The following is a 15,959-nucleotide window of genomic DNA, read 5'->3' on the forward strand; positions in this document are numbered from 1 at the left end:
TAGGATATCTTCTTTGAGGCTGTAGCACCAGAGGCAAGTAGGGCAACTAAGTCAAGTGCAGGCTTGACTCAGGATGTAACCTGAGAAAGGATATTTACATAGTCTGGACATATTTGGCTCCTGGGTCATCAATGGCCTTTTAGAGAGGCCTTCCTTTCGTCCCTGAGTTCTTATAATTTCCTATTCTTAAAGAACATTACTGAAAATATGGAGTAAGGAGTTAAAAATTCTCTTCTCCATAGACAATCTATATTAATTGATTGAATGATTTCGCATCATTAAGATGACAATGCTGCACAAATTTATCTACATGTTCAATTCAGTCTCCATAAAAATTCTAGCTGCCATTTTTGTATAAATTGACAAGGTGATCCTAAAAGTCATTTAGAAATACATGAGGTCCAGAACAGCCAAAACAGCCTTGAAAATGAACAAAGTTACAAGACTTAAATTCCCTGACTTCAACACTTCCTGCAAAGGTAGAATAGTCAAGGCTGTGTGGTATTGGCATAAGAATAGACACATAAATGAAATGGAATTGAGAGGTCAAAATTAAACTCATATGCTTATGGTAAATTTGTTTTTGATATGCATGCCAGGACAAATCAATGGTGAAAGAAAAGTCCTTTTAACAAGTGGTGCTAGGACAACTGAATATCTACATAAAGAAGAATAGCATTGTATCCTACCTCATACCACATACACAGTTAACTCAAAATGGACTGAAGACCTACATGTAAAAGCTAAAACTATAAAACTCTTAGAAGAAAACATCAGAGTAAATCTTCTGTGGAGAGTAAATGACTGTGGAGTAGTAATGGTGATTTAGCTACGACACCAAAAGCACTAGCAACAACAACAACAAAAATAGATAAATTGGACTTAACTTTAAAATCACTTGTGCCTTGGGGCGACTGGGTGGCTCAGTCAGTTAAGCATCCGACTTCAGCTCAGGTCATGATCTCACAGACTGTGAGTTCAAGCCCCACGTCAGGCTCTGTGCTGATAGCTCAGAACCTGAAACCTGCTTTGGATTCTGTGTCTCCCGCTCTCTGCCCCTCCCTGCTCACACTCTGTCTTCTCTCTCTTTCAAAAATAAATAAACATTAATCAAAATTGCACCAGCATTCTTCTCGAAACTAGAACAAGCAATCCTAAAATTCATATGGAACCACAAAAGGCCCCGAATAGCCAAAGTAATTTTGAAGAAGAAGACCAAAGCAGGAGGCATCACAATCCCAGACTTTAGCCTCTACTACAAAGCTGTCATCATCAAGACAGCATGGTATTGGCACAAAAACAGACACATAGACCAATGGAATAGAATAGAAACCCCACAACTAGACCCACAAACGTATGGCCAACTCATCTTTGACAAAGCAGGAAAGAACATCCAATGGAAAAAAGACAGTCTCTTTAACAAATGGTGCTGGGAGAACTGGACAGCAACATGCAGAAGGTTGAAACTAGACCACTTTCTCACACCATTCACAAAAATAAACTCAAAATGGATAAAGGACCTGAATGTGAGACAGGAAACCATCAAAACCTTAGAGGAGAAAGCAGGAAAAGACCTCTCTGACCTCAGCCGTAGCAATCTCTTACTCGACACATCCCCAAAGGCAAGGGAATTAAAAGCAAAAGTGAATTACTGGGACCTTATGAAGATAAAAAGCTTCTGCACAGCAAAGGAAACAACCAACAAAACTCAAAGGCAACCAACGGAATGGGAAAAGATATTTGCAAATGACATATCGGACAAAGGGCTAGTATCCAAAATCTATAAAGAGCTCACCAAACTCCACACCCGAAAAGCAAATAACCCAGTGAAGAAATGGGCAGAAAACATGAATAGACACTTCTCTAAAGAAGACATCCGGATGGCCAACAGGCACATGAAAAGATGTTCAGCGTCGCTCCTTATCAGGGAAATACAAATCAAAACCACACTCAGGTATCACCTCATGCCAGTCAGAGTGGCCAAAATGAACAAATCAGGAGACTATAGATGCTGGAGAGGATGTGGAGAAACGGGAACCCTCTTGCACTGTTGGTGGGAATGCAAATTGGTGCAGCCGCTCTGGAAAGCAGTGTGGAGGTTCCTCAGAAAATTAAAAATAGACCTACCCTATGACCCAGCAATAGCACTGCTAGGAATTTATCCAAGGGATACAGGAGTACTGATGCATAGGGGCACTTGTACCCCAATGTTTATAGCAGCACTCTCAACAATAGCCAAATTATGGAAAGAGCCTAAATGTCCATCAACTGATGAATGGATAAAGAAATTGTGGTTTATATACACAATGGAATACTATGTGGCAATGAGAAAGAATGAAATATGGCCTTTTGTAGCAACATGGATGGAACTGGAGAGTGTGATGCTAAGTGAAATAAGCCATACAGAGAAAGACAGATACCATATGGTTTCACTCTTATGTGCATCCTGAGAAACTTAACAGGAACCCATGGGGGAGGGGAAGAAAAAAAAAAAAAAGAGGTTAGAGTGGGAGAGAGCCAAAGCATAAGAGACTGTTGAGAACTGAGAACAAACTAAGGGTTGATGGGGGGTGGGAGGGAGGAGAGGGTGGGTGATGGGTATTGAGGAGGGCACCTTTTGGGATGAGCACTGGGTGTTGTATGGAAACCAATTTGACAATAAATTTCATATATAAATAAAATAAATAAATAAATAAATAAATAAATAAACATAAAAAAATAAAATAAAACAAAATAAAATTACTTGTGCCTTAAAGATACCCTTAAGAAAATGAAAATACAACCCACAGAATGGGAGGAACATATTTGCAAATCACATATCTGTTAACTCTCTAGTATCCAGTATATATACTGAACTCTTATAACACACTAATAAAAAAGTTAGAAATGGGCAAAGTGTTTGAATAGGTATTTCTCTAAAGAAGATATACCAATGATCAATAAGTAAATGAAGAGATGCTAAACATCATTCATCATTAGGGAAATGCAAATCAAACCACAGTAAGATACCCATTTACACCCATTAAAATGGCTATAATTAAAAAAAGACAGAAAATAACAAGTGTTGGTGAGAATGTAGAGATACTGGAACCTTTATTCATTGCTGGTGGGAATGAAAAATGATGCAACCACTTTGGAAAACAGTGTGGCAGTTTCTCAAAACGTTAAACATAAAGTTTCCAAAATACCCCAAGTTCCACTTCTAGGAATGTATTCAAAGTATCTCCTTAAGAAATGAAAACATACATTCATACAAAAACTTGTACACAAGTGTTCATAACAGCAATATTCACAATAGCCAAAAAGTAGAAACAATTCAAGTATCTGTCAACAGAAGAATGGATTTTTAAAATGTTGTATGTTCACACAACAGAATATTAGCCATAAAAAAGAATGAAACACTGGTACATGTCACAATATAGGTAAATCTTGAAAACACGTTAAATGAAAGTTTCCAAACACAGAAGCCCATATATTATATGATTCCACTTATATTAATGTCCAGAACAGGCAAATCTATAGAGAAGAAAGTAGATCAGTGTTTCCCAGGGTCAGTGAGAAGGGGAGAATGGGGAGTAACCACTAATTGCATGGATTTCTTTTGGGGGATCATGAAAATGTTATGAAATTAGTGATGATGGATACAAATTCTGTGATACACCAAAACATAATGAATTGAACCCTTTAAAAGGGTAAATCTTACGGAAATTATATCTCCATACTAAAATTAATGAATAAGAAAAGTATATGGTATCTTAGAATATGATGAACATAGATTTAGAAGTCATTGTTGACATGATTCAGCCACTGACTACTAGGGAGCTTTGTTAGTGGCCATCCTTAGCAAAATAAAGGTTTAGTCTCAATGATTTATCAGTTCTCTTTCAAATCTAGCTTCCAATGATTCTCAGTCTTCCTTCATTGTCAGCAATTTCAAAAGAACTGCTGGGAAAGTCAACTCTAGAAAAAATAACAGAGCCTTTATACCTTTGGTATCTCATTTAAGGCAGCTCTGTTTTTGCCTATTGGTCATTTGATCTCTTTTCATCAGTGTAAAGAACAACTCTCAATTGGCAGAATTTCTAAAAGATTGTGAAATCATGATTTCTGATTGACTGTGAGCTTCCTGGAGAGAAATGCTGAGGTTAAAATCATTTGTAAAGCTGAGTATCTCTGTAAATGAAACAACTCTTTTCACAAGGGTTTCGTGAAGAAACAGACATGGGTGGCCGTTGGCTTTTTTCAGCCAAGTTGTGAACATATATAATAGTCATTGTTGACATAAAGATAGAGGGTAAAGAATATGTGATTTGTGAGGACACAGGCTTCGTATAAGGCATACGGTGGTTGAGAGCTTGGGCTCTGCCATCACCTTGTCTGGGTTAGGATCCTGGATCTACCATGTGCCTGTTTCCTCATCTGTCACTTAGTCATAGTATTTGTCCCTCCCCTTAGGACTGTTGTGGAGATTAAATTAGATGATACTCATACAGCACTGAGAAAAATAGCTAAGCCATGATGAGGACTCAGCAAATGTTAGCATTCTTTATTTTCGATAACGACTCCACATGCTTAATGAGTGTTTTAATCACACCTGACATTACTTGACAAGTACTTGCTCCCAGCGATTTGTGTTCTAATCCAGATTTGCCAGTAGTTATTTCTTGTTCTACGATGAGATTTTTCATATTGTAAATAACATGTCTTACAGAATAAAAGCAAGAAATCTTCACCAACAAAATGAAGATCCTGCTACTTATGTTAATCCTTTGGGCTGAAACACTGGCAGATCAGAGTCCAGGTACCGGTATATTCTACGTTTATTGTCATTTAGGAAAAATAAGCATTTTTATGTCTTCACGAACGTTTATTTTAATACATAGAAACAGACGGTTTATTTGCTTATTCACTAAAAAGTCAAAGTAGACGGCATTGAGTTGTAGTTGGAGGTATGTAATATCAAATGTACTTAATCTCTCAAAGATGACCGAGAGCCGTGGGTAAAATGCATGAATTATGCTACACCTGGCTAGAAGAATTCTAATTATTCAGTGATTTACTTAGGTCCCAGTGTTCCATGTCTCTATGACTCTCATAGAATCAGTGCATTGGTTTTGTAGGTCAGTCTGCATCCTAGGATTTCCTGACAATTTTCTGAGTTACTTTAAAAGAGCAGTTGTTAGGCGTTTACTAGCACAGCACAAATTTCCAGCGTGGAGGTGGTTGGCCATGACTGCCTAAGTAGACACTGGGGGCGCCTCCCCTGACCCAAACTCTCTTTATCAGGCTGGCACCCCGTCCCCCACCTTTCCTGGCCCAGCTGCTGTGAATATTGCCTGCAACAGCTCACAGACATGGCCCGCTTTCTGAGGAGAATTGCTCTTAGCTTTCCTAGAGTCAGCTCACGAAGGAGATTGGGTCCGTAGCCCTCTGCTCCATCCCTGCAATTCCTGGGGATGGTCTGCAGCCAATAACTGACCGAGACAAGAATATAGCAGACTGGCCCTCTCCCCTCAGGGAGCGACATGCTCCGGAGTCCTCTCAGATCAGGCAAACATCTGGCGTTGCTCTTCTCCTGCTTCCCCTCAATCAAGCCCCTCCCCCAATCCCTGTCTCCCACCCCCTCCTAAACTCTCCAACTCAAGACACCTGCTTACTTGATATGGTTTATAAAAGTTACTCTTCGTCCACAGACCACTTTGGGGGTTTTCTTTAGCATAATATCAGAGTTTGGGGTTCCACAACCAAAAAAGAAAAAGATGTCTCTGGAACGGAGTTGAGAAACAAAAGACTTACTGCTTAACTACTAAAAGTCTTCTTGTTTGATGTTTTCACAAAAACCAGTATAGTTTCTGCCGCTTGACCTCCAGAAGACACTTCCCTTGGGATGCTGAGTCACTCATAACTTAGGCCATAGTCTCAAATGAGTCCTGGGGTCTAAAATGTAAAGGCTGAACAATCACCTTGTTTAGCTTTGTTGCGATTTTATTTTGACAGAGCCAGGCCCTGAGTTTGCAGATGTCGTGTTTCTGGTGGACAGCTCTGATCACCTGGGAACTAAGTCCTTCCCTCTTGTGAAAATGTTCATCACCAATATGATCACCAGTCTCCCCATCGAGGCCCACAAGTACCGCGTGGCCCTGGCTCAGTACAGCGACCGGCTCCACAGTGAGTTCCAGCTGAGCACCTTCAAGAGCAGGAACCCCATGCTGAACCACCTCAAGAAGAACTTCGCCTTCATCGGCGGCTCCCTGCGGATAGGAAACGCTCTCCGGGAGGCCCACAGGACCTTCTTCTCCGGAGCGGCCGGCAGGAGGGACAAGAAGCAGTTTCCTCCGATTCTAGTGGTCCTGGCTTCGGCGGCCTCCGAGGACGACGACGTGGAAGAGGCCTCCAAGGCCCTGCGGGAAGACGGGGTGAGAATCATCTCCGTGGGGCTGCAGGAAGCTTCTGAGGAGGAGCTGAAGGCCATGGCCACGGCTCAGTTTCACTTCAACCTTCGGTCAGTCAGGGACCTGGGCGTGTTTTCCCAAAACATGACGCAGATCATCAAGGAAGCGACCCAGTACAGGGACGGAGCGGCAGATGCTGATATGAAAGGTGAGGAAGCCCTGGGTTGAGGATGATGACAGAAGCACTTCCCATAGTGAATAATTACTCGTTTCTGGGTTGGTCCCCTCCACCCATGAACTGGTGGCACATTGAGGGCAGAACTGGGAACGTATATTTGTCTCCATATTCTTTGGGCCACACTGTGCCCGACAGTGATTTCTATTCTTAGTATTCTATTAGTATTCTACGATTCTATTTCTTAATGATTGAATAAGTGAAATTCTTCCAGAAAAAGAAGTAAGTTCTGTGCCTGTTGTCTTGGACCTCGCAGTCCTGGCACAGTGTGAGGCACATAGTAGGTATCCCGAAAACGCCCGTTAGCTAATAACGCAGCGACACTAAACGGGAGCAGTAACTTTAGAATGAGACGAGGCAGAGAACAGGATACCCTCGGTTGTAGAGTAGTGTCTTGAGCCCTACATTTGCTGTGTTGGCTTATCCCCTCCAGCACGATTTTTTCTCCTTACAAGTAAAATCTCTCCAATGAGTATCAGGGCCTGGTAAAGCCAGGAGCTTGACTCGTTCCTTCTCTCAGTCGTGCAATCGTTTTGTGCCTATATTTTCCACATGTAAAACGCACATTTTTTTTTTTCACATTTTCACATTTTTGACATTAGGATGTGTCTTGCAGTAATGCTTTTTTTTTTTTTTTTAATTTCTGAGTGTTGCCATAAATAATAGTATACCTTACAGTAGACTGAATCTTTGAATTGAAGGAATATTGGAAATATCTCGGACAAGGTTATGGCTATGAATAAGGCCAACTAATAGCTCAAGTTGAACTGACTCAGCACCCTTGCTTATATAATGTAACATCTTCGCTGTCACGTCCCCCAACATAAAATTCTCCGCAACTAATTTTCCGAGAGCCACCAAGAGTTTCTCATGTGGCAGCACAGAGCCTTCCTCTAAGGCTCCATCATCCATGTTGATTGTTGTGTGCACAGCTGCTTCACAGCCACACCTTACTTCAATCATTACAGCTGGTTTCCCTTGGGGGGGTGCTGTTTCTAGGGCATTCTCTCTAAGAACCATCCACCAGAACCACCAGGGGTCACATCTGCATTCCTGTCAGCTCCTGGAAATCCCTGCATTTCACACAGAAATGCAGAAGGCCTCCTTCTCATCTGCTTTCGTTCTTGACCCCCTAGGCCAAAAGGAGGAATACTTATGACCCCGTGACTTATAATGTCTCACGTGAAAAATGCCTTATTTGTGTCTTCAGTGAAGGCCTCAAAGCAGAGGGCTCTTGAATACACATCGTTTACTTGGCAGGTGATCCCAGACAGCATTAGGAAGGAACGAGTAAAACGAGATAGGAAGCTTCCCTTGCAGTGTTGATGAGCAGGCAGAACCGGCCAGTGCGCAGCTCCAGGGAGGCACTTGGTAAGTATGCCGTGCTAATGACAGACTCCTGCCAGAGTCAGGTAGGAAGGATTTCCGGCAAAATGGATTTTCCTGGCTGCCTCTGTGCTCAGTTGGCAATGACGGGCCGTTCTGAGCAGGAATTATCTAGTTCTAAGACTGAAGGAAGCTTCCTGGTGCGGTACAAAGTGCCCTGAACACAAGGTCCGATGTCCCAGATGCTGCCACTAGCTGGCTGTGTGAACTTGGGGAAGTGATGTTATCTCTCTGAGCCTTGCACCAGCATCCTCATTGCTGAGACACGGGGGCTGGGATGACCTCGAAACTTCCTTTCCGCCCCACCGTTATGGATTCCGTGGCTCTGCGGATGGCCTGGTTTTTTTGTTTTTTTTTTTAAGTTTTTTTTTTTTTTCAACGTTTATTTATTTTTGGGACAGAGAGAGACAGAGCATGAACGGGAGAGGGGCAGAGAGAGAGAGGGAGACTCAGAATCGGAAACAGGCTCCAGGCTCTGAGCCATCAGCCCAGAGCCCGACGTGGGGCTCGAACTCACGGACCGCGAGATCGTGACCTGGCTGAAGTCGGACGCTTAACCGACTGCGCCACCCAGGCGCCCCTTTTTTTTTTTTTTTTTTGTTATTTTCGGATGGCCTGGTTTTATAGTCAGACCAGTTCAGGCCTTAATAACAGACTCACTGAATAGTAGGAAGTTTATTTCCATTGTAACATTATAGGGCCAGTGTCCAAGGTGACTAGTTGTTTTTCGTCTATTCGGGTACTTGGGTTAGTGGTGGCTCTTCGGTCTTCGCATATGACCTTCCAAGGCACCCTGGGCCTTGTTATACAGCTGGTGGGCAGGAGAAAACCACTCATGGGAGGGTCTTGTGGGATCAGCTTATTTTTGCTCATGTTTCATTATCCAGATCTTAGTCCCATGGCCACACCTAACTGCAAGTGAGCCTGGGAAGTCAGGTCTAGCTCGCTGCCCAAGAGGAGGAAATGGGTTTTAGTGAGTCCTGCCAAGATTTTAGTGAGTTTTACAAGGTTCTACCACAGTTAGTGTTGCTCTTGGGACACCAGGGAATCCCTTTCTTTCCACTCCCCTGATCTCTCACTCCTCTTGTCTCGGGGAAATAGCAAGATCTTATGACTTAGGTTCTTCTTTTTTTCAGAGAAGAAACCCTCCTGTGATCCTCCATTCTGGAGGCCTTGGAGATCCTTCAGCCCTTATAGGAGGCTGTATAGTCTGTGCTCTGCAGAACAGGGGGTTTTACCACCTTCTCAGAGGGTTCTGTGTGCTGATTATCCTCCAAATTTACTTCATGGAGTTTTGCAACCGCAAGGTTTTGCTTGACGGGACGCTATCATTGCCATTAGAGATTAAGGGTAAGAACTTCAGAGTCAGTTAGGTCTGACTTCAAACTCTGGCTTGCCTGCTAAGGGCCTTGGGTAAGCTATTTAACCTCTGAGCTTCAGTTTCCTTACCTATAAGATGAGAATAATAGTACTTGCCTGGATATGGGTGAGATGGCTTGTATGGCTTTTGGAACACAGTTTACTATTATTAGTATCGATAGCTATTTTGAAGTGAATACTAACCTGAGTAGGTCATGCTGGGAGTTTGTTTTAGCCAACTATGCGGGGTACAGAGTACCTTGGCAGATTTATGAGAATTACTTTTAATTTGAGTTTCACTAGGTACTAGGTACTGGAGGGATAGAGATAAGCAAGACGTATCTTCTGGTTTCTAGAGCTCACAATCCTAACGGGTAGCTTTTGGCAAGCTTGAGCCTATCCCTTGGCTATACTTTCCACAGATGTAGTTCCTTCCCCTGTGCCTGGAGTAGGTGTTTTCTGTGCTTAGGATGTACTCTTCCCTGGATTCCAGATTCATACAACCAACTGCTTACCTGGTGTCTTCAAAACTGTCCCAAACTTAGCATGTCTCAAATGGTACTCTTGAATCCCCCCTTGCAGCTTCTTCCTATGGTCTTCCCTATCTTGGAAAAAGAGACCACCGATATCCACTCCGTTGTTCGTGCCAAAAACCTAGTTTTTACCACATCTTCTTTATCTCTTAACACTAGCATCCCACTATCATCAAGGCCTCTCTGTTCTACCTCTAATTCATGTATCAAAACTACCCTGTTGTTCCATCTCACCTGCTATTATCCTTGTCCAACAAACATTATCTCTTTCCCGAACTAGGGTGATTGTTTCTTAATGGCTATCCCTGAATATCCTCAGCAACTGGGGTGATATGTTAAAGATTTAAATAAGATCCTGTGACTCCCCTATGATTCAGGCCCTTAGTCTCTCTGACCTCATCCATCATTGTTCCCCTCACCGTCACCAGCCCCTCTGGGCTTCTTGTTCCCACCTCCTACTGTTCCTTCTGCCAAAATTTCCCCTTCCTTCAGAGCACGTGGCTGAATCCCCTTCGTTCATATCTCAGCCCAAATGTGCTCCTCTTAGGCCTTCCCTGACTTCGTTGTCTCTCAAGTAAGTTAGTCCTCATCCCATGTCCCCAGAACAGTACCTCGATTGACTCACTTGTTTTATTTCCTCGTGATGCTTATTACTGTCTGAAATAAGATAACCTAGTTATTTATCCTCCCCATAGAATAGGAGCTTCCTGAAGTCAGAGATATTTCTGTTAACACGTCGCTGCATCCTAGCACTTGAGACGGGTGGTGGTGGGGGGGTTGATAGGACAATTGGTAAGAAGCACTCTTCGGACAGAAGGAACATAATTGCAGAGACTCTGAAGTCCATCACCTTGTGACTCTCTTCAGCATTTTAACTGGTGTTCGTTCAAAGAAAACGGTGCTAACCACATCTGTCATGACTGCCTCCATTTTCACCAATGCCTTTTGACAATCTGTAAAGTGCCCTTCTCACTCTGGGCCGGTGGTTTGTACTCATCCTCCTACTTTTTCTCTCTCCCTATTCCCTTCGCAGTGACCTGTCAGAGAGATTCATTAGCTGACCTCATGTTCCTGGTGGATGAGTCAGTGGGCACCAGACAAAACTTAAGGAACCTGCAGAATTTCCTGAGGAATATTACTGCCTCCATGGATGTGAGGTTCAGCTGCACGCGCCTCGGGCTTATGAGTTACAGTGATAGAGCAGAGACTATTTCTTTTCTAAAATCAGACACAACCCAGGATGAATTTCAGCAGCAAATCCAGAAGCTTTCTCTCCGGACGGGGAGAGCCAATGCTGGTGCTGCCATTGAGAGGATGAGACTGGAAGCCTTTTCAGAGTCTGCTGGCAGCAGAAGGGCAGAGGGGGTACCTCAGATCGCAGTCTTGGTCACTCACAGACCCTCAGAGGACGTGGTACGTGATGCCGCACTGCGGCTTCGGATGCAGGACGTGACTGTGTTTGCCGTGAACATCCAAGGGGCGAACGACACCCAGTTAGAAGAAATAGTGTCTTACCCTCCAAGACAGATGGTTTCCGTGCTCAAGTCCTATGCCGACTTGGAAACTTACAGTAAGAAATTCCAGAAAAAGCTGCAGAATGAAATTTGGTCCCAAATTTCTACTCGTGCTGAGCGAGTGGACCTTGACAAAACTGGTAAGTTTTTAAAAAATACTTTTCTTGCAAGACTAGATTTTGGTTGCTCTGGCAAAACTTGATGAATTTACCAAAAATCATTGAAAGATTACAACGCGTGAATTCTTCAGCGTGTAAATCGTACCGCAATTAAATGTAAAAAAAATAATAGGTGTTAGTTAAAAAATAGTTTGATAGTATTGATGAACATGAAGAAAATAAAATCATCTGTAATCCTATCCAAAACCATTTTAACGTTTATTTCTCATGTCATTTAGTTTCTTCTCTTTCTCTAAGCTACGTACACACAAGCACACACACGCACGTTTTTCAAAGATAGCATAGCCTTGTATATGTTAGTGCTATTCAACAGAACTTTCCATGGCGATGGAAATGTTCTCCATCTGTGATGTCCAGTAAGGCAGTCACTAGCCACGTGTGACTGTTGAGTGCTTGAAATGTGGCTAGTGTAACAGAAGATCTGAAATTCAAATTTAATTTAATTTGAACTCATTTTATTTTTTTATTTTTATTTAAAAAAAAAATTTTTTTTTTAATGTTTATTTATTTTTGAGACAGAGAGAGACAGAGCATGAACAGGGGAGGGGCAGAGAGAGAGGGAGACACAGAATCCGAAGCAGGCTCTGGGCTCTGAGCTGTCAGCACAGAGCCCGACACGGGGCTCGAACTCATGGATCATGAGATCATGACCTGAGCCGAAGTCGGCCGCTTAACCGACTGAGCCACCCAGGCGCCCCAATTTGAACTCATTTTAGTTTTGATAGCCACATGTGGCTGATGGCTGCTGTATCAGTGCAGGAATATACAGTTGGGTAACTTGTATCAGTCACAGTTACATCTGGGTGTGACTAACAGAAATAAAAACAACAGTGGTTTAATCGGGATAAAACTGTTTTTTCTGTTGCACAATAAGTCCTAAGGTAGGTAGACACAGCTGGTACACCACAGAGTCAGAGACCATGTCTCTTTCGACATTATTGTTTTTATTTATTTATTTATTTATTTATTTATTTATTTATTGCTGTTTGTGGTTTTTAACTCCCAGGAACATAGTCCAAGATCATTGCTCTAGGCATCCCACTCACATCCAGCAAGCAAGAACGAGAAAAGAGAAGGAAGAGGTCAGGCTTCCATTTCCTTTTCTTCAAAGATATTTCCAGAAATTACACACATCATTTCTGCTTACATCCCAACGGCCAGAACTTGGTCACGTGTCACACCTAAATTGTAATTTGGCAGCATTCGCATGGAAAAGAATTGTAATCTTCCAATGACATTGAAGGCTAATTTTAAACTCATACAAGTCAATTGAAGGTTTATTAAGAATGCATCCTGGGCTGGCCCTGGGTTTTCTGTGGCCCGTATACATAGCAGCAAGAAACAAGTCCTCTGTTACCTCCTAAGTGACATGTGGGGAAGCTGCTCAGAGTGGCAGTCACCTTGGTCTAGTATGAACTATTAGGGCATAGGGGGGATGTGTAGTGTGGCCTCTCTTAGAGATTTTGAAATGATGCGACCAAAAAATGGTCACATTTATTTTTGTTACAGAAATTCTAAATGGGGGTGCCTGGGTGACAGTCAGTTAAGTGTCCAACTTTGGCTCAGGTTATGATCTCATGGTTCATGGGTTCGAGCGCCTGTGTTGGGCTCTGTGCTGACAGCTAAGAGCCTAGAACCTGTTTCGGATTCTCTGTCTCCCTCTCTCTCTGCCCTTCCCCTGCTTGTGCGCGTGTTCTCTCTCTCTCTCTCTCTCTCTCTCTCTCTCTCTCAAAAATACAAAATAAACATTAAAAAAATTAAAAAAAAGAAATTCTAAATGGGAAGGTATGGGACCAAGGCTAATGGCAAGGGCCATCCAAGGGGGATAGCTATCCTCCATAAGGCCTCCAGTAGATGGCTCCTTGTTAATTCAATGGCTCTCAAATATTGGTACTTGACTTAGGTTGGGTTCCTCAGAAGTAGATGCCAGACAAGGGTTCATGTGAAATGGATAGATTTTGATTAGAAAATATATCCAGAGAAAACTGGAGATTTGTAGGAAAGGGAGAGTTGGGACCAGGAGGGGAAGGACGATAAGCCAAGTTCCCTGGAGTTCAATTCCACAGGGCCATCCTAGGGACAATGTGGGTTAAATCTTAGAATTGCTCCTGTCAGGGGGCAGTGCAGCTAGAGAATTTATATTCCAGAACATGAGAGAATGTAAATTTCCATGCACTTCTTCAAGCCCCTGGCAAGAGGGTTCCAGGAACCTGAGAGCAACCCACCCATAAACAGCCCTAGGTACTAGCCGTTAGAGAGAAAGCCCTGGGAGCCAGTGGGCACACATGCGGTGAAGGGCTTGAGGGGATACAGGCTAAGCACCAACAGCATCTGCTGTAAACTTACCAGAGTGTCCTAGGGGAGTTTATCACTAGTCCATTGGCCCAAGCCCTACCCGAAATCTAATGAATTAGTGTCAGAGTAGGGCCTGGGCACTTGCATTTTAGTAAGGCGCCCTTTGAACTTCTGTTAGCAGTGTTTAAGAACCTCAACCTTAGAGAATTTGCCATGGTCTGGAGTGTGGTGCCGGCTTTGTAGTTTCAGAACAGTAAAACATAGAGAACAAATCTACATTGACTTCGTTACTGTATCCACCACATCTGTCACGTAGTACGTATCCAGTTTTTTTAAATCAAACTTCATTGAATCAAGGAGACGCTCACATTACTCAAACCAAGAGACTGATGTATAGAAAAAAGAGTGATGGCGGGGCGCCTGGGTGGTTCAGTCGGTTAAGCGGCCGACTTCGGCTCAGGTCATGATCTCGCAGTCCGTGAGTTCGAGCCCCGCGTTGGGCTCTGGGCTGACAGCTCAGAGCCTGTTTCGGATTCTGTGTCTCCCTCTCTCTCTGACCCTCCCCTGCTCATGCTCTGTCTCTCTCTCTCTCTCAAAAATAAATAAAACGTTAAAAAAAAAATTAAAAAAAAATAAAGTCAAATATTCGGGGCACCTGGGTGGCTCAGTTGGTTAAGCGTCCAACTTCGGCCCAGGTCACGATCTCAGAGTTCGTGGGTTCGAGCCCCGCGGTGGACTTTGTACTGACAGCTCAGAGCCTGGAGCCTGCTTCAGATTGTGTATCTCCCTCTCTCTCTGCTCATACCTGCTCACTTGCTCGCTCTCTAAAAAACAAGTAAACATTAAAAAAAAAAAGAATAAAATAAAATATTTTAAAAAATAAAGTCAAATATATAGATTTCTCTCTCTGTCTCTCTGTATAACTGTACAGGTGAGACCTTGGTCCAGGGGACACATTCTTCTTTGACATTGTCTAGCCAACGTTTTGTGATAATGACAGTATTCTGTATTTACACTGTTGGATATGATAGGTATTAGCCACTTGGGGCTGTTAATCACTGGAAATATAGCTAGTGCAACTAAAGAGCTGATTTTTGAATTTTATTTAATTTTAAGTAGTTCCAGTTTACCTTTTAATAGTAATATCTGACTAGTAGCTAGTATATTGGACAACACAGTTCTAGGGGGGTTGCATGGGCATTGCCTTGGTTGCCCACTGTGACTCATATTGTTTTCCTCCTTCATTGCTGATCACCATTATCTTTCTTCTGGAGAACACCTCATTCTTCTTCATTAGGTTTATATAAATCAATCTATCTTTATTGATATCAGGTTTTGCTGGCCTGGGATCAACCCTGTCTTTTGCAGATAACTGCTTATCTTCCTCCTAATATTTTATATGTCAATTTCATAGTTTAATTCTCAGGTCCAAACTTATTTCCAGTATTTCTGATTTCTTAGGGACCAACTCCCCATAGCCTAAAGTAGTGTCAATAGCTATAAATTACCAAAAAGCTGTGAATAAAGAAACTATTTCTGAAAAACCTAAATAGTCTTGTATTTTAAGGGTCTTTCAACACACTCAACCAGGTAACTATGTAAATAATCTAAATTTTTAAATTATGCTTTTTCTCCTACCCAATTGCAATGAGTAATTGATAGAGTTATAAATAGACTATTAGTAAAGTTAAAGCATGTTTTACTTTGTTCCAGGGCTTTAAGAAAGGAAGAAACATTGAGGAAGGAACAACAAAGGAAGGAAGGAACATTGAGAGTGTATTTATTTATTTATTTGATATTTATTTTTGAGAGAGAGAGAGAGAGAGAGAGTACACATCTGAGCAGGGAAGGGAAAGGCAGGGCAGAGAGAGAGACAGAGGGAGACAGAGGATTTGAAGCAGGCTCCATGGTCAGAGCAGAGAGCCCGACGCAGGGCTCGAACCCATGAGCCGCGAGATCATGACCTGAGCCGAAGTTGGATGCTCAACTGACTAAGCCACCCAGAGTTCTTTTATTTAAAATTTTTGGTTGAAATCTTGCGACGGACCAGGCATACTGGGTAGAAG

The 15,959-nt window shown here is 42.6% G+C and overlaps 1 protein-coding gene across 3 annotated transcripts in view; it reads left to right on the forward strand.

Annotated features, from left to right (window-relative positions):
* COL6A5 (collagen type VI alpha 5 chain) overlaps positions 1–15,959 on the forward strand; it is a 136,319-nt gene that overhangs the window by 37,914 nt on the left and 82,446 nt on the right. For all 3 annotated transcript variants that reach the window (XM_040480165.1, XM_040480166.1, XM_040480167.1), the window contains exons 2-4: positions 4,712–4,801; positions 5,998–6,600; positions 10,939–11,559. In XM_040480165.1, coding sequence (XP_040336099.1) covers positions 4,741–4,801; positions 5,998–6,600; positions 10,939–11,559 — 1,285 coding nt within the window. In that variant the 5' untranslated portion in view covers positions 4,712–4,740. The remainder of the gene's footprint in view (positions 1–4,711; positions 4,802–5,997; positions 6,601–10,938; positions 11,560–15,959) is intronic.

This window comes from Herpailurus yagouaroundi, unplaced genomic scaffold (assembly GCF_014898765.1).
Source record: "Herpailurus yagouaroundi ecotype Mexico unplaced genomic scaffold, PumYag 159, whole genome shotgun sequence".
NCBI lineage: Eukaryota > Metazoa > Chordata > Mammalia > Carnivora > Felidae > Herpailurus > Herpailurus yagouaroundi.